A 24,657-nucleotide genomic window follows, 5' to 3' on the forward strand; every position below is an offset into this window, starting at 1 on the left:
TTAATTTCTAAATATGGTGTGGGTAGATGTCAAGATATCTTTTTTCCACTTGGATATTTAGTTGTAGCAGCAAAATTTGTTTAAAAAGCCCCTCCTTTAGTTTGCTTTGGCACCTTCGTCAAAAATCAGATGACCTTTTAAGTGTGCTTCTATTTCTCAGCTCTCTATTCTGTTACATTTATCTATATGTCTATCTTTGTATCAGTACTCACTGTCTTGATTACTTTATAGTGGCTTTATAGAAAGTCTTGAAGTATCAGGTATTATAAATTCTCCCAATTGGATTCTTCTTTTTGAAGATTGCTTTAGATATTTTAGGTCCTTTTTTTTCCATATAAATTTTAAAATCAGCTTCTCACTTTCTATGTAAAAGGGAGGTAGGATTGTGATCACAATAACATTGAAATATATAGATTAATTTGGAGGGAACTGACATCTTAGTGATAATGAGTCTTTCAATTCATGAGCATGTTATCTCCATTTGATTTTTCTCATCAGTAGTTTGTAGTTTTAAGTGTATAGATCTTGCACATATTTTTAAAATTTTATGCCTAGGTATTTTATAGTTTTAATGCTATTAAAAATGGAATTTTTATTTCATTTTCCATTTGCTGGTATTATAAAATACAATTGGTTTTGTATATTGATTTTTTTTTGGTTTTTTTTTTTTCTTTTTGTTTTATGAGGGGGAGGTAATTAGGTTTATTTATTTATTTATATTTGGAGGAGGTACTGGGGATTGAACCCGGGACCTTGTGCATGCTAAGCATATGCTCTACCACTTGAGCTATACCCTCCCCCCTGTATATTGATCTTGTATTCTACAGTCTTGCTGAATCTGCTTATTCTTGTAGTTATTTTGGGAATTCCTTAGGTTTTCTATGTAGGCAATCCTTTCATCTACAGAGATAGCTTTGCCTCTTCTTTTCATATATGTATGCCTTTTTGTCCTTGCCTTGTTGCATTTGCTTCAATCACCAGTACAGTGTTGAATACAAGTGATTACAGTGGGTATCCTTGGCTTCTTCTTGATTTAGAGGGAAAGCATTCAATATTTTACCATTAAGTTAGATTTTAGATAAGACCGTTCATGGATACACATTATCAGATTAAGGAAATTCCTTTCTCTTCCTAATTTAAAAAAGGTTTTTATCATCAATGACTGTTGAAGTTTGTCAAATACTTTTTCTATATATATAGGAATGATTGTATGACTTTTCTCCTTTATTTGCTTAGTATGGTAGATTGCATTGATTATTCCTTATTATCCTGAAATAAACCTCACTTTTTAATGATGTATTGGCTTTTTATATATTGTTAAGTTTATTTCTAACATTTTGCTAAATATTGAGGAATATTGGTCTGGAATTTTCTTTTCTGTAATGTTTTTTCATGTTTTGTAATCATAGTATACTGTTCTCATAAAATGAGTTGGGGGCTTTTTTTCTTTATTTTCAGAGTTTGCAAAAGATTGCTGTTCTTTCTTTTTGAATTGTTTGATAGAATTCACCAATGAAACTGTCTGGGCATACAGTTTTCTTTATGAGAAGGTTTTGATAAATATACAAGAATAAATAAATATACAAGAATTCACAGTTCTTGTTTTGTGTAAATTTTGATAAGTTGTCTTTTTTTTTTTTTTAGGAATTTGCCTGTTTTGTCTGTTATTGAATTTGTTAACATAAAGCTGCTCATAATATCCCATCATTATCCTTTTGATATCTATAGAATCTATAAAACTTGAAATCTCCTCTTTTACTCTTAACATTGGTGAATTATGTCTTCTCTCTCTCTCTTTTTTTTTCTTTCTCAATCCACCTAAGGGGTTAGCAATTTTGTTAAACTTTTCAAAGGACCAATTTTTGACTTTGTTAATTTTCTCTATGGTTTTTTTCTGTTGTGTTGATTTCTGCTCATAATTTTATTATTTCCTTCCTTCTACTTATTTTCGGTATACATTACCTTGCTTTTCTTTTTGTAAGCTACTTACAATGGAACTTTACCTGCCTTTTCTAAGATAAGCCTTTGAAGCTATAAATTTCCTTATGAACGTTGCTTTTTCTACATGCCACAAATTTTGACATGTTCTATTTTCATCACCATTCTGTTCGAAATTTTTTCTGATTTTCCTTGTGATTTTTTTGGTGACTTATGGGTTATTCAAAAGTATGTTGCTTAATTTCTAAATACTTTGCTTTTTCTAGATACACACTTGTTTTTAATTTTTAATTTAATTCCACTGTGGTCAGAAACAATCTATAAAATTTCAAAGCATTAAAATTTTGTTTTATGACCCAGCATATGGTCATTTTTCTGATGAATGTCTCATATGCATTTGAAAAGAATGTGCATTCTGCATTTTTTAATATAGTGTTAAAAGTATCAATTAGGTGAAAGTAGTTGATAGTGCTCAGATCTTATATGTCTTTACTGACTTTTTTGTCTAATTGCTCTATCAGTCAGTGAGAGTAGAATGTTAATATCTCCAAGTATGATGCGTGAATCTATTTTTCCCTTTAAATGTTATCAGTCTCTGCTTCATGAATTTTGAGCTCTTGTACTAAGTGCCTACATACATAATGATTATGATTTTTCTGCTTTCCTGATGAATTGGCCTCGTTATCCTTGTGAAATGTTCTCCCTTTATCTTTAGTTATATGCCTTTTCTTGAAGTCTGTTTTGTCTGGTATTGATATAATAACTCCAGCTTTTTGGGTAGTTACTGTTTGCATGGTATGTCTTCCTCTATTCTTTTATGTTCAACATATTTGTGTTTTTAAGGTTCATCTCTGGATATTGTGCTGTATGCCAGAGATAGACACATTGTAATTGACTGTACTTCAATTTAAAAAAAAAAAGTTCATCTCTTCTAGACATAGAACTGGGTCTAGTGGCCTTTTAGCTATGCCTCTTTGCATTGTGTATTTTAGTGATTTCTGTGGAAATGATAACTTTTCATGGTTTACTTAAAGTTAATATTGTACCACTTCAAATGAAATGTAAGAACCCTGTGATTATACAGTTCCATTTACCATCACTCCGTCCTTTATGCTATAGTTGTCATTTATATTTCATTTGTATATATTATACAATCCCTATCACATAACATGATTTTTGGTTTCAGCAGGTACATTTTTAAAGGAAATTAACAGGAAAAATAATTTTTATACTTACCCACATTTACTGTTTACTCATATTTACCATTTTGAGTGTTTTTCATTTATTCCTGAATATCTAAACTTCTACCTGTATCACTTCCCATCAGTCTGAAGAACTTCCTTTATCATTCTTTATGGTACAAATGTGCTAGCAATGAATAATCTTAGTTTTTGTTTTATCTGACAATGTCTTTATTTCACCATTGGGTACTACAATGTGTGATTTTTAAATCTCTCCAAAGCACTGACTCAGTTTTATAAACACAGTCTTGCTTATTCAACACTTTTTTGTGGATTTCTTAAGATTTTCTAATATAAAATCATGTCATCTATGGAGATCATTTTACTTCTTCCTTTCCAACCTGGATGCCTTTTATTTCATTTTCTTGATCCATACAACTTTTAAAAATAGCATTTATCTCTTTGCTTATTTTTGTTTGTTTAAAATAATACTTCCTCTGACCTTTGTAGAATCCTTTGAAAAAAATTAATGAAATCATGGAGGTTATGTATGTGTGTGTAATACCACTGAGTCATTTCTTCAGAATAGCATTGGTTTTATTGCTTTGTTTCACAAAACAGATGTGACAGCATCTGCAAATACAAAGATGTAAGATATGAAGTCATCACTTATTGCAAAAATAAAATCAATAAGCTCCTCTTCATATTTGCAAACTTTTTTGAAAAGTCCAACTAAAAACAATAGAATTACTTTAAAGAACAATTATATAGGATGAATCACTATCTGTGTTAAAATTGTAGGATGTACAAAATAGAATGATTCAGGGTAATGGTAGCAAAGGAAAGTGCAATCTAGTGGTAAGAGAAAGAAAGACAGAATTTTTTTCAAATGACACACAGGCCATTCATTTCCTGCGATGTTTAGTCTCTCCGGAGAGTTCATGCCTCATTATCCTTCTTAATAGAAGCAGTGGTACAAATTATGCAGTCATATCTGATATCCAGAAGTATGTTTGGCTTTGAGATATATGATATGTGGCATTTGTTTTGACTTTAGTTTGTTGTATCTGTATAATTTTAGGTTCCCTGAGTGTAAAAGATAGATATCTAGGAGAAGCTGGCCTAGATTCAAGCTAAGAGGGAGAAGCCAAGTGAATTCATTTCCTGGGGTGCCATAATAGATTACCACAAACATGGTGATTACCACAAACATGGTGAGCTGAAACAACAGAACTATTTCACAAGTTCTGAAGGCCACAAATCCCAAATCAAGATGTTGGCAGGGCCATGCTCCCTCCCAAGGCTCTAGGGGAGAATCCTCCCTTGCCTCTTCCAGCTTCTGGTGCCTTTGTCTCTCCTTAGCTTGTGTCTGCATTACTCTAATCACTGCTCTGTCTTCACATGGCCTTCCTTCTTCTCCCTGTGTGTCTTTTCTTCTCTATGTCTCTTGGAAGGACACTTGTCATTGGATTTAGGGCTTACCTGGGATCATCTCAAGATCCTTAATTACATCTGCAAAGACCCTTCCTCTGAACAAAGTCACATTCACAAGTTCCAGGGGTTAAGAGATGGACATATCTTAGGGGGCAGGGTGGGAACATTCAACCCACTCTAGCAACCAAGAACTATCACTCATATGTAGTCCACAAATAAAGCAAAAATAGAAAGAAAAACTATGAATTTAATTTACTGTGAGAATATTTATACTGTCTGTTTAAAAACTCAGTTTGTGTTAGAAGCCTAATTATATTCTTTACCTGGGTAACTTCTATTTCTTCCTCAAAGAGGCCTTCCCTAACTACTTAGTATAAATTATAAAAAACTAACTATATTGTCTATAGCTTTTATAATTTTTAAAAAGAGGCATTAACCTAAAATCTTCTGCCTTCATTACTGTCATTAATTCCTATCCATAAATTAGAGACCTGGGCTTGAATTTTCACAAATATGGCCAATTAGGTAGGGCAGAGACTACTAACTGCAATATTTTGTACATAGATAGTAGATCCTTAATAAAGACTTATTAACTGAATTATGAGGAATAAAAGTAAGCATTATCGTTGATTCCTTACTCGTTCAACCCCATATTTATTTATTCAGTGAATCCATGTCTCTACTTCCAAAACATCCTGAATCTGACTCCATTTCTCCATGGAGCCAACCATAGTCCAACTCTCTTTACCTGGTTTCACAGGGCTCCATATGGCATGGCTCTTGTATACTCTTTGAGTACATCAAATATCACTTTCTTACCAGCTCACTCCATTCCACGTGTTCATCTCTTATAGTCTAGATACAGCAAGTTAATTCCCACCTGAGAGCCTTTGTTCTGACTGTTTCTTCACCTCAAGTGCTCTTTCCCAGGATCTCTGTGTATTTGGCTCCTTGTAATTCAATTCTCACGTAAATCACTTCCTCGGTAGGTCCATCAGCCTGTGTCAAAGCATTTACCACTACCAGATATTTTCTCATGTATTTATGTGTTTATGTATTATCTATCTCTGTTTGCTAGAATGCTTATCTGTCTTGTTTGTGGATACATCCCTGTGTCTAGGACAACACCTTGGATATATTAGATACGCTATAAATATTTGATCAATAAATGAATGAGTGAATGAACATCTTGATAGACATGAACAAGACTTAGGATCTCAAGCCAGTAACCTCTCACCTTGGACAGCAGACAGTGTTAACTGATGTACTGCAGTGTGCGTGAGAAGACTAGCCTGTGCTTGGCTACCATTCCAAGTCCCTTCACTCAGCCACATGTGCCTTGTCTTTTGCAGTCTCTTTTTCACACTCTTTCCTTTGCTTTTACACCTTCCTGATCCTGATAGTCCCACTAGTGATTGTTCCGTTTTTTTGAGTTCTGTACACATTCTCCTTCCACAGAAACATGGAATTTTACTGCTGACATGGATATTAAAAGAGAGAAAGAAAAGTGTAATGGTTAAGAACACAGTCTGGATTTGAATCTTGGCTCCATCATTGGCTAGCTGAGTAGCTTTGGGCAATTTCTGAATTTAGTTTCTATGTTTTTAAAATTAGGGTAGTTGCATTGTTATGAGGCTATATCTACAGAAAACACTTAACCTTGTGTCTGTCATGCAGGGAATGTTTAATTCACTACTTCCATTATGAGGTTGATGATGTAAACCAGACTCAATGTGGTTCATCCATTTATTCGGCCAGCAGCTTAGGGTAGGCACTATGCTGGGAACAGGGATCTACCCTCAAGAAGCTCACAGTCTATTAGGGGAGAAAGAAAAGTGTACAAGCTGTTCAAGTTGGTGCGATAAGTGCTAATTAGACATGAAATTAAAAGTGTAGCCTCTGACCCGTATGAGGGGTGGGGAAAGAACGAGGCGGAGGTGGAGACAGAGTCCTTTTGTCTGCCTGCTGCTCTGTCTTAGCTGCTCTTAGTCTTAACTGTCTTCATTTTTTCCCAAAAGGTTAGGACCTTCAGAAATCGGCACCTTTTAGAGGCCCTGGCACTCTCTTCCTTGGCTATTTTAGAGCTTGCAAACGTGTCTTTAGACATAATTTAGCACAGAATTTCCCAAACAGCATTGTGAAGAACATTATACACTGCAATATGTTAATGGTTCTGTGGGTTTAAAACAAAATCCAAAAAAAAAAAAAAAATGTTTTCCATGGTTCAAATAAGTTTGGAAAATGCCAGGTTATACAGAATTTCTTCCTGCAGCATTGCTCCTGCCAACTTTTTAATATGCTAATGTGCATTATTAATCTCCAGGAGAGTGATAGAGTTCCCAAACTTGACTTGCCCCAAAATGTCTTTTAACAATTTACAGAGCTAATGTTCCTTAGAACAGTTGGAGAAGCTAGGCAGGTGGCAACTGCAGATTTACATTACAGCCTGATCTAATCCCTCCAGGGTACAAATGCCAGATTTTGTTGAGGCTATTTCTTTAGTTCTGCATCGTCCATGTGAGAATGACAATTCTCAGGCGAGAATGACAATTCTCAGGCAAGAATGAAACATCTTTGGTGAATTTTGACCATTTCTCCGTAAACTGTTATATACGTTTCTACTGTAGGTCATCTCTTTTGTTTAGCACTTAAGAGGAATTGGTTCTATTGCTTATTTATATACATACTAGGCATAAAATTAGATATAACCTCTCAAGGGCTGTCTGAATGATTTACCTAGTCTGCTGAAGAAGGTAATGGAAAATTGAACACGACTCATTCCCAGTGGCATCCTATGATGGAAAAGTTAGACACTATTTGAGCTGCATAGAAAGAGCTATGGCCTATCTGAATTAGAGTGTTCTTATTTCTGCCAAGAGAATAAAAAGTTTCCAGGGACAGTAAAGCCCCCATTATGAAGCACCTTAGGACAGTATAGATTTGGTAAATTTGTGGATCCAGTTGTGTCCCCTATGTACTTTGAACTATAATAAAGGAAATAATCACACAAATATGGTCCATGGCCTTTAGTACTCATGCCACAGCACAAGCCAACTTAAATTGAAAATCAGAATTTATGACTTGGTTGTCCTTAATTCTTTATAGTCATTCTGTGTGTATAGTTTACCTTATTACCTGACAAGCCAAGAAAATAAATAGTAAGACGTGTGGCTTAACTCCTTCAGGATGCTTTCTGCAGCCGCAAGTATTTTTTCTGAAAGGTGGGTGGTATTTTTCCCCATTTTATGGATGAGGAAATACAAAATGAAGCATCTTACTCTTGGTTACCCAGCTGAGCACTGGTAGAACCAGAATTCAAGCTCAAGGCTCTCTGATCCCAAAGTCTGTATTGTTTCCAATACAGTTGTCCCTCAGTATATCCCAGAATGCTATTGGAATTTTAAAATCTTTGCTGAAACGCAGTCCAGGAGGAGGCAAGGCAAGTTCACCATTTTGAACCATGCTTCTCAGTAGCTTAGAGAAGAGAGGCTCTAGGCTGTTTCCTCCCAGTTCCCTTTGGTGAAGAGTTGACCATTCTTAGGTGAGAGTAAAGTCCTTGTGATAAACGATGATGTTTTGGAGTTAGTGTCCTTCTTTTGAAGATGAGATACGACATTTCCCCCTACAGTTGTCTCTTCTGTTCAGAACTAGGTTCTCCAGCTCGGACACACTCTGACATCTGCAATGCATACCCTACAGTGACACAGACTCTTGGAGTTGTCTAATCTAGCTTATTCCACATAGGAACATCTCAGTAGACATATCTGTGTTCTTCACTTTTCTGATCCTATTACCCTTTGGTGAAGAAACCAATACACAAAAGCCTAGTCACTTAAGTAAGGAAAGTTGGTATCCTGTTAAAGGATGCCACAGAATAGAAGAGACATATGTCTACACTGTCAGTTCCTCAACATCAAATTATAGGACGTATAGATGTGGACTTCTCAGCTTCTAATGATCAAGGTGTTCTTCCTCCCCTCTACTCATTGGTGTGGCAGTGCTTTGTTACACTTTTAGAGACAGGTCCAACATCTAGCATTTATTATGAGTTAACTATATGCAACACATCTGTAACCATAAATTCTGGTTTTAAGCTCAAACCTGATTTTGAGTCCCTGCTACTCACTAGCTTTCTGACTTTGAACAAACCACTGAAGCTCTCAAAACCTCGGTTTCCTCATCTATAGAATGGTAATAATAGAATACTTGCCTCAGTGCTGTTATGAAAATTAAATGAAGTAATCCTATATTAATATACTAGATTGAAAGTATAATTATACCCAGCTGCCTGCTCTGGTTTTCAGCTCCAAGGTACTGACTTTCCTCTGCCTGCTAACAGACTGGAAACAACCTATCCCAATATGGAAACTTGGCAAAAAGTTGTTTTAAAAATCACCCTAGGACCTGAATAGGCTTACTTTCGTTCTCGTAGAAAGCAGCATGTACTGCTTTGTTCAGCCACTTTTTGAGATTCTTACTAGTTTAGAAGTTATAAGTTGTTTGTACTTACTAATGAGGAGGATTGGAGCTTTTAATTTCTCCTAAGTTTATCATTCATCCAAAACTTCTTAGGATCATTACTTTCAGAAGGCATTACCATTATTTAACTTCTCTGCTCCAAGGAGTATCTAAGCCCTATTAATATCTCTAGTATCCTCAGCATTCAAGGGGGAATTTTCTACTAGACTGTAAACTCTCGAGGACAACAACCATGTTTTCCGCATCTCTGTGTCCTACTCTGAGCCTAGAACAATTCTTTATATACAGTAGATGTTCAGTTAATGTTGAATAAGTGAATAAACATGGTCAGATACTGTAAAGGATGGTGAAATGCCCTAATAAAGGCCTACGATGATAGGAAGAATGATAGGAGTATGACACCTTCCCATGTCATTAGTTTCCTTGAGATGGGCAAGTCACAACTTCTCTGACCTCAAGTTAGAGCGATATTAAATGTCTCCAAATGTTCTTCTACATATGACCATAAAATCAGCTTTTTACTGAATGCAGTAATGTTTTAAGGGACATGTTACAGCCTAAAGCTGTATCCAAATCTGTGTGATAATGAACTAACTTATAATTATCAGGTTCATTTGAAAACAGAGCAAGGCTGTTAAATTCCCAAAAGAAAGGTGGAAGTTTTAATTCATATTCTTGTTAAGAAATTTAAATTTTAATTAAACCTTGGGTATAGTGCCTCTAAAAGAGCTAATTTATGGAGCTTGGTATAGTAGTTGCAGAAAAGTGATAGTTCCATAAAATGTACCTAGGATGAGCACAGCTATATGTAAAGTTTGATTTGAGGAACCTCAAAAGGATATTCCCAACCATAAATACCTTCCCTACTTAACTTTCTTGCTCATAACAAGTTACTACAAAGTTAGCAGCTTAAAACACCACCCTTGGTTTCTGTAAGTCAGAGTCTGGGCATAGGATAACTGGGTTCCTGCTCAGCCTTAACAAGATGGAAATCAAGATGTCAGCTGGACTGCATTCTCATCTGGAATTCATGGTCCTCTTCCAAGCTCATTTGGGTTCTTGGCAGAATTCAGCTCCTTTTGGTTGTAAGACTGAGGTTCCTTTTTTTTTTTTTTTTTCCTGGCTGTGAGCCAGGGGTCACTCTCTGCAGGCTGCCACAGTTCCTTGCCATGTGGCCCTCTCACAAAATGACAGCTCACTTCTTCAAAGCTAGCAGGAGAATCTCTTTCCCCAGTGTGCCAAGATGGGTTCTTATATAACTGTAATCATGGGATTGACTATCCCATTACCTTTTCCATATAAAGTAACCTAATCACAAGGGTAGTATCACATCATATTCACAGGTCCTGCCCATATTCAAGGAGAGGAGATTTTACAAGATGTGGGAATGCTGAATCTCAGAATTCTACCCACCATACCAACCATAATTCCAGAAATTACCACCTTTAGATTTATTATTTGAGGACTTCTGAAGATACGGACATTTTAACTAATCTAAGCCATGTTATCTAAAAAAAAATTAACATGGCAGTCATAAAATTTTAGGGCTAGAAGGGAGGTTAAAAATCACTTTACTTAAGCCCTTATTATTTTATTGTTTTTAACCTCTTCACTTAACACATGAAGGAAAATGACTTGCTCATATCACAGCTAGTGTGATACAGAACTGAGACCAGAGATTCAGGTTCATTGACTTCCATACCACTGTTGTTTTTGGTACATGGCACCCACTGCTAGTAGGACCTAGAGAATTATATAGGAGACTTAGTGCTTTTATGTGAAGGCAGAAATTGGGGTAGGTTCACAGCAAGAATGTATGGGAGAGCATCCCCACACAGCCATAACACAAAGGCAGGAGGTAGGAATGTCATAAAGATGCATGGGGAAAAGGTTATGAGAAAAAAGCTCCTATTTATAAATTCTCTTATAAAGTTTGTGGGAGGCAAGCCCTTATGCATCAGCTCATTATTGCATTTTGTAAAAAAACATGTATGTGTGAAGAGGAGTGTTGGCCAGGATTCCATTCATTTAAGACAAAGTTAATCAATTTTTAAAACAAAATTAGTCATGGTGTAGGCAATGAAGCTCAAATTCTGAAAGGAATGTTTGCTTTATGAGGCACTTTCTCTGAAGAGACCTGATTTTTCCCCAAATTTAAAGTCACTTAGCAATTCTAAAGATTGATTCTGGCTTAAATATGTTGCTTTGACTGTGTTGTGATTTAGTAAAATTATGTAAATACCCCCAAGGAGGAAGAGAGCTGCTTTAGGGATTCATGACTACCACTGGGGGAGAGGGGAGAGTGAGGGTAGGATAAACCATATCTTAAATAGATAAGTAAGAACAGCATCAGCCAACATTACATCCTGCAATGAAAATGATCAGAAAGGAATTATACTAACTGGGGAAGTATAGAGATTAGTATTTAATGTAAGCACTGCTTTTGGGGGGCTTTAGGCATTACTACTCTTATAAGTGTCTGAAGTTTTGATAAGATACTTGTAAAGGTGAAGAATATTTAGTCTTTTGTATAATTTCAGTAGGCTGAATTTAAATATCTCATTTGCTTTCAACTTTAGCCATTAGAGATTCAGGCTCTGTTGAAGCTAACAACTATAACCCACCAAGGAAGCAATTTTATAAAGGGGAGGTAAAAGGCACTTCCTCCTCAAGATTGAAGTTAGAATAAATGAGAAACTGTTTATCTAAATCATGATACATCTTTTTTAAAATTTATTTTATTTTATTTTATTTTGGAGGGAAGGTAATTAAGTTTACTTATTTATTTTTAGAGGAGGTACTGGGGATTGAACCCAGGACCTTGTGTATGCTAAGCATGTGCTCTACCACTAGAGCTATACCCTCCCCCCAAATCATGATACATCTTGTTGGTGGAATACTATGTAGCTATCAAAAAGGAACTGTTTATGTATTGGAATGAAATTATTTCCAAGATATGTTGTTAAATGAGTCAGACATTACCATATATTTAATATAGTTCCATTTTGTGGGAATAAGTGAAGAATAAATATTTGATTTTACATCCATAAGATCTTTCTGGAGAAATGAGATATGGGTTGCCTCTGGACAACTAAAGGGACTGGGGCATAAGTTTGGGAAGGAGACATTAACCCTTTTGTCCCATTTGGATTTGAAACAGGTGAATGTATTACCTAATGAAAAATAACTTTTTAAAATAAAAAAGAATGAAATGTAAAGAGGCAGAGAAGGCAAAGCAAGTTAATATGATAAATTGGTCTCCAAATAATGCCTGACTGTGTTATAAAGGTTTCCCTGCAAGGAGACTTGACTGGCCCTCTGCAAAATCTATCCTGATGCTCTTGCTCCCACCTGCATCTACAGTTCTCACTCTCTAGTCAGGCTTAGCATCCTTTCCTGCTTTCAGTGCTTTATTTAAACTGATTCCTCCACCCCTCTCCATCACTCACTACTGTACACACCAAATCTGGAGCACTCTGTCTCTTTAATCCTTTAGAATTTGAATCCAAAATGTACCTCCTACCAAGTACAGACTCTTCCCCTGTAACTTACATGTCTTTTTTTTAACTGAGTAGATTATTTTATTGCTTAGTATACTAGTACCTCTAATGTGGCTTCATGTCATTTTATTGTCTTTTAGTCTTTTTTAATAGACTTTATTTTTTTAGACTTTCATTTTTCAGGTTTACAGCAGAATTGAGCAGAAAATACAGAGTTCCCACATAGTCCTCCCTACCTACACATAGATACTCCCCAGCCCTCAATATCCCTCATCAGTGTGGCATATTTGGTACAACTGATGAACTAACATGGGCAACTTATATGTGTCTATTAATAGCTCTGATATTTCTCCTATGTTTTTCTCAATCTTGATTGTATATATGATTTCCCCCAGTGAACTGTGATTGCCCCCTGGGTATTTTATCTGAAGTCACTGACAGCCTAATGATTCTGGTAGAAATGCTTGCCCATTGTGGACAAAATATGATGAGCATTTTTACTGAAGCCACTGGCTTAATCCTAAGCAATGGCAGTATATCTTACTGCCAGTTAGTTTGTACTAGATTAAGCAGGTAGGCCCATTGAAACAATAGTCTGGGATGATGCTCTGAGGTTCAGAAAACCTGACCACAGGTTTTCTCTGTGGCATGTACCAGAATTTAGGAGCCAGGATCACCAGCATCACCTCTGAAAGGGGAATCTGAGCACATAGAGGGGTCAGCCTGCCTGTGGCCGAGAAGCACCGTGCAGAACAAGGAATTGTTACAATTTTCATTATTAGTATACTGTATTGCTCTTGGCTCCTTAAATTGCTTGTTATTCTAAATAATGTCCTTTCCTCCCCACCCCGACCCCCTCAATCAGATTGAAATGTGTGTGTTGTATTAGCCAAAGTATCTTAGAAGAGCATACAGAAGAAAGGACAAGTGCTATTTAAGGGGAAATCCTTCCCCCTGTCCCCACCTTTCCCAAACCCATCTAGGGATGGACTTAAGAAACTAAGACAACTGCATCATAAGCCTTTCCAAAGCTGAAGCAGAAATGTCTCCCCTCACTTAACCTTAGCAGTCACAAGCTAGCTTTTGATTTTCTCCACTATAGTCCAGGAAGACAGGCATAATCACATGGCCACACAGCTAGAGACTGTCAACTCAACTTGGCGTATCACCTTTCCAAGCACCTTTGCTTTGGGAAGAGACAGGCAGCTCCTAACTGGGTCACACCATCCATAGTTCTTTCTATCTGTGTATCAGATGCAGCTGCGGGGAGAAGCTCCCAGGGCCACCTTTGTTTCAGTTCCTTTTCATTGGATTGCATTTTAATCAACCTGCTAAGTTATCTTTAAAACTGTCAGTGTAAGTTCCAAGGGAATGGTCATGTCTTCCACCATATAGGACAATCAGATCTGTAGTCAAACTCTAATGCTGGCTCCTCACAACCCCCAAATATTCAGTGACTCATCCCTGCCCACCAGCACTGAGTAATCCCCAATTTGGCTTTTCTTTCATCTGAGCTCTTTCCCTTATTTAGAGTGACAGATTCATGGGGGACCCATTGTATCCATATAAGGGAGCAAGCGGATGCAGTGTGAAAGGGAAAACAGCATTAGGCTGGAAGTCAGGAGACCTATATTTTAGACCCAGCTACCAGTTGGCTTTGTGACTCTCAGAAAGTTATTCAACTTCTCTGCATTTTACATTTTACATTTCCTCTGAGGTCTCTTCCAGTTCTAAGATTCTCTGATTCTAAGTGGATATTTGGACTCTGATCCCTCCAGAATTCTTTTTCTTTCTGGATAGCTTTATATAATATAGCTTCTGATATTATAGTCACACGAACTCAGTATGTGTTTCTTTTTGCTGGTGAATTGTCTAGTCATGGACTATGCCAGAGAATAAACTGGGGACCTGGCACAACTCAGATTCTGCCTGGACTTTTCAAAAAGCCAGATGGTTAGCACATTTTTGAGTGCCAGTTGAGCCCGTTTCTACAAATTCTTCCCTATCCTATTCTAGTAGAAATCACCCAATCTCATGTCCATCTATTGTTCAGGCAGCTGGACCAGATTTGTACAAAAGGAGAAGAGAAGCCTTGGACACCTAGGTCTTCTCCAAGGTGACTTCATGCTCCATATAGACATCTTTTCAGATTAGAAACTAGAATCCCAACCATCAATCAATTAGCATCATCAAATAGGGGAGACCCAAATTCCAGTGCCAACAACTGGTCTGCGTGGGGAAGTCGAGATCTGAAGGGGGGATTATTCTGCTTGCTGTGATTTAATTATGACTTTATGATTCAGAGATGTGGAAGCAAATCTGAATGAGCCAACTCTCAGGACCAGCTGTCAAGCTCTTGGCTTGTAATGTGCTGTCATCCTACTTGTCCCAAGGGCTCCCGGCTGGACAGCTTACTAGCTAGTTTAATTGTTGTTTCCTCCACTGCTCTGATTCATACCCTGGGGATCTTGGACTGTGAGAGGGCACCCCAGCTAGGTTGTTTGCTGGCTGGTAACGTCCCAGTGGCTTGACTTACAATAACCTAGCATCCCTGGTTTTCCCTCCTGTAGGACAGATGGCATCAGAGCCCTCTCCACGTGAGATGGAATGTAATCTGTAACTGTTCCATTGAGAGATGGCATTTGTAACAAGGCATTCCTGCCAGTAGCTTCCAGAAGTTCCCCAATCACTTAATACCACTTTAATGAGCTTTTCACTGAAAAATGCCAAGTGCACTCACTGATATTCTTGGATATTATTTAGAGGAAAAGGTACATCTTCCTGGGGAAAGAATGGGCCCTTGGAATGTCAAGAGGCATTGGCAGTAGGCACTCTGCCCTGAGAGAATGGAACTGGGAAAGAGAAAAAGAGGGGTATTATCAGTTATAACATAAGTGTAGGATTGGTATGAAATGCAGAAAAAGGAATGGTTAAGAAAAAGCATTCCTGTTTACCTGATAGAGAACAGGTTTTGAGCCACTTTTCAGGACATATTTCTGTGGCCACAAAGGGCAGTTCAGTAGCTGATCACAGTTTGAGAGCATCCAGTGTCTTCTGATTCTGTTTTTACTGAGCAGTTTTCTGAGGTGAATTGAGTTTCCTTAGTAGGTTTTCCTACTGAGAAGTATAATGACCAGCTGTCTTCATTTTAGTTCTCTTAACAGTTACTGTTTTCATTGTAAATTGGCCTTCTGGTTTCTCTTCCTTCCCTGGGCAGCTTAGTTAGCAGGAATCAATTCTTCCTGAGCCAGCTGAGAGAATCAAGTATCCAGACCTACAAGGCTAAGTTTCTAAACCCTAGAACTTCGCCAGTCTTGTGGAGGCCCCATCTCCTCCGTCAGCACTTAACCACATCTCCTGAACATCCACACAATAATATATTCTGCTTAAGTATGTTGATCCCCTCTTCAACCTAACTCACGTCGCAGAAAGAAGGGTGGTATGAACAGTAATTTAAAGCTGCAGGAAGAAGAATCTGGCTCTTCCCAGCCTCCTGAGCAGCCTAGTCCCCCTCCAGCCAGAAGCTGTGAACCACAATTAAGGCACAGCCCAGCTTGTGACCTTTCCTCTCCCCTTCGCCACACACATCCTCAGCTGTTTCTGTATATGTCCACCCGCAGCCTCACCCTCAGATTCAAGAAAAGACCAATAAGCCATTCTTTGCACTGCTAAGCCATCTCAGCGGTTATCTTGTGGCATCCCCTCATCTGAATATGACCATCAGGGTCTCACAGCAAGTTGGTGGTGGAGCTAGGACTCAAGCTCAGGTCTTGGGGCTGCAGGCCCAGTTTCCTGCGGCATCACCTGCTTCTCCACATTGCTCCGGCATTTGTATCAGCTGACCTTGTGGGCACTGTGCTGAATATATGTAGGTGCTAGAGGTGAACTGAAAGATCAAATGCAGCAAAAAATGACAAGAAAGAACTGAAATGATAGTAATGAAAGAAGCAGAAGCCACACTGACTTGAAGTTCACGTTGCTTCTGGAGGCATCTAACCTGAGGTTTAGAGAAAACACTCTGTTGCTAGTTGATTCATAAGTAGAAATTCATCTTTTTCTTTGCTCTGAGTTTTACCTCACTTCAGAGTGTCTGTAAGCAATAACATAATTTGGAGATGAAGCTGGATCTGACTGAAGCTAAATGGCCAAGAAGGCAGGGAAAATTGCCTAGTCTTTCCCAGCTGGTTTTTCATGCGAACCCAATTCTCACATGATTGCTAGTGTTTTCCAGTAAATGTCAGAGAAAGAGAAAATGGCAAGAGAGAAGAGATTTTCTGTTGAGGTCTGGAAAAAGAAAAGAGAGGCTGTATACTGATCTAGCGAGAGGGGGCCACTGCTTCTCGCAAGGGGCACAGTGGGAGAGGACAAAGTGTCTGGCGGGGTGAGGGGAGGACCTGTCGGGAAGAGGGCAGAAGCTCAGCCTTGCAGGATCTCCGCTGTCAATCAGTGCTTGATGGGTGAAGCCTCAGTGCACTCAGACAGGCCTCCTTGTTCCCCTCCTCCCCCTCCTTTCGCTGTGATTTCCTTGACTATTTGTTATTGTGTTCTTTCTAGTGGGAGGGAGATGCCAAGAAAGAGACTATAGTAATATTAGGCATTCTTTTTTTTTTCAAGGCACTCTTCTGGTAAGAGTTTATTAGAAAAGCCACCACTGCATGCTCTAGACTGTTAGAATTCCATCCTCACATATTTTTGGATTTTTGCTTTTTAAATTCTTATTGGGGTGAAATATATATACAATATAAAAGATACCTTTTAAGCCATTTTTAAGTATACAAGTCAGTGACACTCATTACATTCAAAATGTTGTACAGCCTTCACCACTAGTTCCCAAATTTTCCATCATCCCAAACAGAAAATCTATACCCATTAACTACTAACTCCCCAGCCCCTGATAGCCTCTAATCTACTTTCTCTCTCTATGAATTTAGTTTCAGGCGTTCTTACTTAATTATATACATACCTCCTAAAGTGTGGCAGCAGTATAAAAAAATTGAACCTGAGATGAAAAAGAAAGGAGTTTATGGATTAAAGACTGAATTATCATTTTCTTTTTTCTTTTTTTTTTCTTGAATTATCATTTTCTTAAATATGACTAAAGTACACTTGAAAATGTTTAATTATGACTGAATAGTTTTGTCTTCCTGTTCAGGAAAAGCAAAATGGAAGTCCCTCGGCTGTGCTAACTCAACATCTTTTTTTCTTCTTTCAGTGACCATGCAGCAGGTGGCCAGGACAGTGGCTAAAGTGGAACTCTCAGACCACGTGTGTGATGTGGTGTTTGCACTCTTTGACTGTGATGGTGAGTGGAGGAGCCCTCTGGAGTCAAGCGGAGAAACTGAGCCTCACTGGAGCCTTACAGACAGCTCCAGGGTACCAGCCCAGACCTCTTCACCTTACCCCTTTCCCATATCGTTAGCTCAGCTCTCAGCATCATGACATTGAGAAATATAAACCCTGGTCTTCCATTTCTTCCTGTAATTCCAATTTGCCTATAGGCCTAAATTCATTTATGACCATAAGGATCTTAAAAATGGAAACAAAATATTAGACCCAGCTTGCTGCTTAGAAGATTAGGAGCACTCAAGTATTTGAATGTCTCTAGGAAGAAGATGGTACTGATGTCTCTGCCTCCCAGGGCAATATTCAGTCATTTACATTCCACCTCCACACTGTAGTCTGTCGTGTCTGTGACCGCTCTGTAGTTCAGCCCATGTAAGAGATCCTGGTTCTGCTCTGGTATTATTTCTCAGCGATGTTGGCTGATACCGTAATGATAATATTAACCAGGGAGGTGCACATATTTTTCATCACTTACCATGAGCCAGGTACACTGTGCTAGCTTCTCATTTAATCCTCTGACATAGGAATTGTTATTTACCACATTTTACAGATAAAGAAGCTGTGACTTAGAGAGGTTAAGTTATTTTCCCAGGATCACAAAGGTAGTAGGAGATGGCGAAGCCAGGATTTGAACCGAACTGTGCTGCGTCCCTCTGTACTACATTAACTTCCGTTGCCCGTCTCACAGCCAGGAGTCATTGTTCACCTTCCTCCAGGAAGCTGTGCTCATAGAATTTAAGAACCAGATCAAAAGCTCCCACTTGTGTGAAACTTCCCCTTTGAATCCTTCTAGTTTTTTCATTCCTTAACTTGGTGCAGTTTGTCCACATCACTGCATAGGACATTCATCCAGCCAGAGAAATCGATCCAAAGTGGAAATCCAGCTACATCTTACTCCCCTTTTACAGTCCTCTCCTGCCTTGAAGATAAACTGCAAACCCTTTTAATGAGAATACAAGATCCTTGGGACCTGTCTCCCGCTGTCTCTTTGGTTCACTTGCCATATCCCACCTCTGTGTGTCCAGCCAGACCTACCCCGTTGGAGTTCTCCAGCAGCTGTGCTGCATCCTGCCTGTGCCTTCGCTGTGCTCCTACCTCTCCTGGACTGCCTCCCCCACCTCACTCCCTTTTGCTTGGCCAATTCCTGCTCATCCTTTGGGATTCAACTTAGGAGTCACCTCCAGGAAGCCTTTACTGATCTTTTCTTGCACACAACCCCCCCGAGCTGGGTTTGATACTCTTCCTCTGCGTCCCCACAGCATCCTCTATTCACCCCACTAGGGCGTTTGCCACACTGTTGAAATCATGTATGTGTCTCTCCCGATGGTATTTTAAGGGGTAAAGTCTGGTTTATCTCTTTATTCTCAACACCTAGCACAGGACCTGACATACATGCTCATCCAGCTTTTGTCACACTGCACTGAACTATCTACTGAGTTGTACTTGGAAACGTCATGGAAGATGCAAACCAGTTCATTTTAAGCCACAAGAATTGAATTTGGCTGTGACAGCGCGCTAGGCCTTGGAACCTATGTGATGTGAGCAGTGCAGTTTTCTCATTGGTTGAAGGCCTTCACTTGTCCCTGTTGTGTTTGTCTCTTCTTCCAGGCAATGGGGAGCTGAGCAATAAGGAATTTGTTTCCATCATGAAGCAGCGGCTGATGAGAGGCCTGGAGAAGCCCAAAGACATGGGCTTCACCCGGCTCATGCAGGCCATGTGGAAATGTGCACAGGAAACTGCCTGGGACTTTGCTTTGCCCAAACAGTAGCCCCAGACTGTAAGAGGAGCCACTTCTCCACCCCCAGCACTCTGGCCCCTTGAGCAGAGCCTCGGCACAGCCCTCCCTGTTGCTGCTTCTGCTGCATCCTCCTGGGAATGATCTCGGCGGTCATCCAGTTCCCCTCTCCACCCTTCCCCTATCCCAGTGTTCTGTGAGGCTGATTCTGAGCCAGTGATTATCACCATAGGTTCTCAGAAACAAAAGCAAGTCCTAAAAGTGCAGACCTTTGGCATCTTCAGCAGTACCACACAGTCAAGCGCCCTACTGATAAAGAAGGCGGAACCATCCACGTACCTGCCCACCCTGGCAACACCCAGTTCTTGAGTCATTTTGCTGTGGATTGATTATTAGCAAGAGCATCCCTTGCTTCTCCTCCTGCTGGTGTTTTTAAGCTACAAATGAGGGAAGCTGCTGGCAGGCGAAAGGAAATCAGTGATGAATGATAACGAGGATGTCCAGGGCACCCTGAGCTGGCAGGAGGCCTGTGCCAGAGGAGGGATTTGTGTCAGTCCCCAGGGCAGCTCTGAGGCCTGCTCCAGGAAGGCAAGGGGCATGGTGGGAATGGGGCAAGATTGGGAATTCACAGCAGCTGCTCCTTGGCTCTCTCCACTCCCTTCTTTTCCCCTCAGGCTCCATAAGAAGACTCACCACGACTGTGCTTATTAATGAGCAGCAGTGGTTGAGCTCACGTTCCCTGCAAGTGCCATTTCCCCTCCAGGGGTGCGCCTCTGAAGCTGAGGCCTGGCTCAGAGCCTGTCTGCCCTCTTGTCTTAGACGCTTGTAAAATATCACTTTAATTACAACAGTTTGCAATACCCTCCTCCCAAGGCTCTTGTCTCCTTTATTTTAGGATCCTCTGGGGCCCTTTTCATTTCCCTTCTCCACTGGGTTTGAGATCCTGCTAGCAGCCAACATGTTTTCTCTCCGCCGGTGTCTGGTTCTTCCAGCTGGGAGGCCACTTTAGGCATAAACAAAAAGTGAGGGCATTTGGAGGTTAGTGGTGGCCTTGTTCCAGCACAGTTAGGATATCATTTCCTCCTTGATCAAAGTACATAGTCCTTGAACTCCTGCCCCACAATAAGGAACTAAGATGGGGTGGCCGAGTACATGAGAAATCATCTGGGTTCAGTGGACCTAAGTGTTAAGAACTGTAGCAACCATTGTTTTTTATGGACTCAACCCTGCCACTAACTCAGTGTGACCTTGAGCAAGCAAGTAATTTCCCATCTGTTTCCTCAACAATAAATGACAGATAGGGTTGAGCTTAATGGGCCCTGAGGTTCCTCCAGGTCCAGAAACTTCTCCTTCAGCTCTCCTCCAGAGTTCCTGCAGCCTCCAGAACCTCCAGGTAATGCTCCCTGGCATGACAGGGGCCCACGACCGATGTAATAGAACTACCACACAAAAAACCCAGTGCTTCCTGCAAGGCCTCAAAGCTGGCAGGGAGCGTTTATCAGCCAGAGAAGAACAGAGACCTGGGTCTATACCTGTGACTCCACAAGGACAGTGCCCACCCCAGCATTTTCTCCAGAGCAATTTAACAACCTCACCTCTCACGTCCTTTCTGGGAGCAGATTAGATTATCTCTCAAAGGAGTTTGCCATTCATGCACCTCATCTGTCTACCACTGTTTCCTTTCTTGAGATATATATTCCTGGTACCCAATGTAGCCTTTGTCTTGCTCATTGCCCCCAGAGTTGAATCATAAGCAAAATCATCAGCTTTTTCTTAAATTTGTCCCAGAATCCCAAAATCACTCTTTACCCCAATCCTCATTTCTCTAGCCTGAAAAAGAAGTCCCATTCACAGCCTTTGTGGGGCATTCATTCCCTTACAAGAGGAGATCTGCTAGCCGGCCTGGGTTCACTGAAGCTGAAAACCAGAGCATAGCAGGAGAAGGTAAGGATTTCACCTGCAACATTTGGAAACCCAGGGTCGAGGGCAGCTATCACAGGTATGTGGAATTCCAACTGAACTCCATTAGCTCCTTTGAGTGCCTGAGGAAGCAGAGGAGGTCCAGGTGCTCAAGAAGGCAGGACAGCAGCACTTTGGCACAGCAGGGTAAACATTGCAGGTGAGAGGTACAAGCTAAGTCACCCAGGAGAGGCTGATGCCCTAAGGAAGTCCTTGAACCAGAAAGCATATAAGTAGGCCGAGAGGCTTGTAGGAGGCAGAGTTTGGGGGTAGGCTGGGAGCATTTAGAAACACAAAAGGCTGATCTGTGCTTCTCTTTGTTTTTTCAGATTCTTTTCCATCATAGGTTATTACAAGATACTGACTATAGCTTCCTGTGCTACACAGGAAATCCTCATTGTTTATCTGTTTTATGTATGGTAGTGTGTATCTGCTAATCCCATACTCCTAACTTGTCATGTCTGTTGTTAAGCCCTTTTTCCTAGTAGTTCTCGCTCCACATTCGCCCTGCTTGTCCTCCTAGCTGATGCTGAGCCCATCAAGGAGACCCATTCTCTCTACTTCCTGTTGTTTCTTCCACCTAGATAGAACAGCCTTCCCCCACCGCCTTCAAGATTCAGATCAAACTGTCCCTTCCTCGCTCCTCTCCTAGACAGGATTAATAGCCCCTTTTTTGGCTCCCAGGGATCACTTACCCCTGCCCATAACAACACTGCTGTAATTCCGTATAATTTTTGTGAGATTGTCACCCACGAAGTTCAGACCCAAAGCAGTGGCATGATGAAAGAAACAGTCCACCACCAAAAGCTAGTTTAAAAATAACTCTTGGTGGAAAGGGAAATAGCTCAGTGGTAAGAGTGCGTGATTAACACGCACGAGCTGAGGTCCTGAGTTCAATCCCCAGTACCTCCATTTTAAAATAAATAAATAAATAAATAAAACTAAAAAGAAAATAACTCTTGAACAATGTAAAAGTGATACTAGCAGTGCCTCAGTAAATTCCTCCCGCACACCCACAGCCGTTCTCGACTATGAAAAACAGTTTTTTGACCAGTTCTAGCCCATAGGCTTTAGGGAGGAAAAGAAACTAAGAGCGGAGCCAAGCTGCTGGGCTTCTTTGATAAAATATGTATCTCCAAATCACTTTGCTCCTGAAATTAACACAATATGTTAAATCAACTATAGTTCAATTTTGAAAAAGAACATACATGATATTCAAAAATCATCATTTTAAATCAACTATACTTCAGTAAAAAAGAAAATTTTTTCTATAAGTCATCATTTTAATAGCTTTTAGTGCCCCACCTAGTTTTAGTTCTTTTTTTTTTTCATGTTCTAACACCATTTATTCTTCTTATTATTTTGATGCCACATTTATATGTGAAGTTCTGATATATACTAGGGTTTGTTTTCAGCTGATCTGTGCAGTTCCTATACTATTCAGTATTATTGTAGTGTATAATTTCTGAATGTGGTGTAGAACATCCTTAATCACACTTTATTTTCAGAACTTTCTTCCTGGGTGGTATAATCCACTTATTTTCTTTAATTTAGAATCTCTTATTCTGCCAAAGTGGATTTTTTTTAAACACTTTACTATTGAGTCATAGTCATTTTACAATGTTGTGCACCTAGTTTTAGTTCTGGTTGTAGTATGTGCACTAGAACTGAATTAGACTCTAAGACAAAGGGACAACGACTCCAGGCAACGACTGCTACTAGACAAGGAGGAAAGGACAGCAGCATAGGAACCAGGTCTCCAGGCCAGAGCATCCTCTCCAAGCCCAAGCACAGCCCAAGCCAGGTTATGTGTCCCGACAAGCAGCTCAGGAAAGGAATAGAGGAGCAGAGCAGTTCTGTTTTCAGGCTTTGGGTGCCATCTGCTGGCAAGAAGGCTCATTGCAGGGACTTACTTCCTGGAGCAGGGGAGGGGAAGGGGCTGGAGCCCAGCCTGGCCCTGGTCCTGCTGCTGAGACGGCCTCCCAGGGACCTCGGTGGCATGGGGCAGGGCGGGGCAGGATGAACAACCAGAAATGGAGCATAACCATGAAGAGAGACACTAAGGATATGACGATATCAGAGGGAAGGAAAGCAGCCGTGTATTGTTCTCTGTGGCTCCAGGATGGGAGTTTTTACCGGCAAGTGAAAGGGTCAGAGTCACCCTATTCATTCTACAACTCTACTGCTTACCTACTGTGGGCCAGGCACTGAGCAAAGTCTTCAAGGAGTTTGCTAAAATTTTAGTAGGAAAATGGACAAAGGAAGCAATAAGTTTAAGTATAGGGTGTATGAGAGCATTTAGAAAAGCAAAAGGGCTATCTAATCCAAATTTTGAAGTTCAAGGCAGGCTTGCAGAGGGAAAAGAATTTTTTTAATTAAAAAATTGCTGAGACCTGAGGGTTGAGCAGGCGTTAACAAAGGGGGAAGGAGTGTCCAGGCAATGGCTACCAACTGTGCAAAGGTCCAACGGCCAAAAAGCGCATTTCTGAAAACTGAAGTTCTAAGGTGTATCCAGGAGGTACAGATTGGGAAGTGATTTTGTGACCCAAGGACTAATTAAGATAACAAAAAATACAGCTGGGCATTTTGAAACACACTTATAGATTGGTTATAGAAAAAAATCATGATGGGAATTTTAAAATGCTTAGAATTGAATATGATAATGAAAATACTAGATATTAAAACTTGTGGGACACAGCTAAAGCAAAACTTAGAAATGTCTTAACAACATCCATACATATTTCTAGAAGATGGGCTGACAATAAGCTAAGCATCAAAGTTGGAAAGTTGCCTCAAAAAGTTGGAAAAAGAACAACAAGTTAAAACCCAAACCAAAAAAAAAAGAAAAAATAATATTAGAAATTTTCTTTTTCAGGGTGGGGGGAGTGGATAATTAGGTTTATTTATTTATTTGTAATGAAGGCACTGGGGATTGAACCCAGGACCTTGTGTATGCTAAGCATGAGCTCTCCCACTGAGCTATACCCTCCCCCAATAATATTAGAAATTTTTTAATGCATATAAATAGATACTACAGCAGTTTAAATAAATACTGTGGACAACTTTATGCCAATAAATTTGAAATGG

The 24,657-nt window shown here is 39.7% G+C and overlaps 1 protein-coding gene across 1 annotated transcript in view; it reads left to right on the plus strand.

Annotated features, from left to right (window-relative positions):
* Positions 1–20,476, plus strand: part of MICU1 (mitochondrial calcium uptake 1) — a 193,618-nt gene extending 173,142 nt beyond the window's left edge. The window contains exons 11-12 of the mRNA XM_010984183.3: positions 17,745–17,834; positions 19,484–20,476. Of these exons, the coding sequence (XP_010982485.1) occupies positions 17,745–17,834; positions 19,484–19,644 (251 nt within the window). The 3' untranslated portion in view covers positions 19,645–20,476. The remainder of the gene's footprint in view (positions 1–17,744; positions 17,835–19,483) is intronic.
* The last annotated feature ends 4,181 nt before the right edge of the window (positions 20,477–24,657 follow it).

Source organism: Camelus dromedarius, chromosome 8 (genome assembly GCF_036321535.1).
Source record: "Camelus dromedarius isolate mCamDro1 chromosome 8, mCamDro1.pat, whole genome shotgun sequence".
Classification (NCBI taxonomy): Eukaryota; Metazoa; Chordata; class Mammalia; order Artiodactyla; family Camelidae; genus Camelus; species Camelus dromedarius.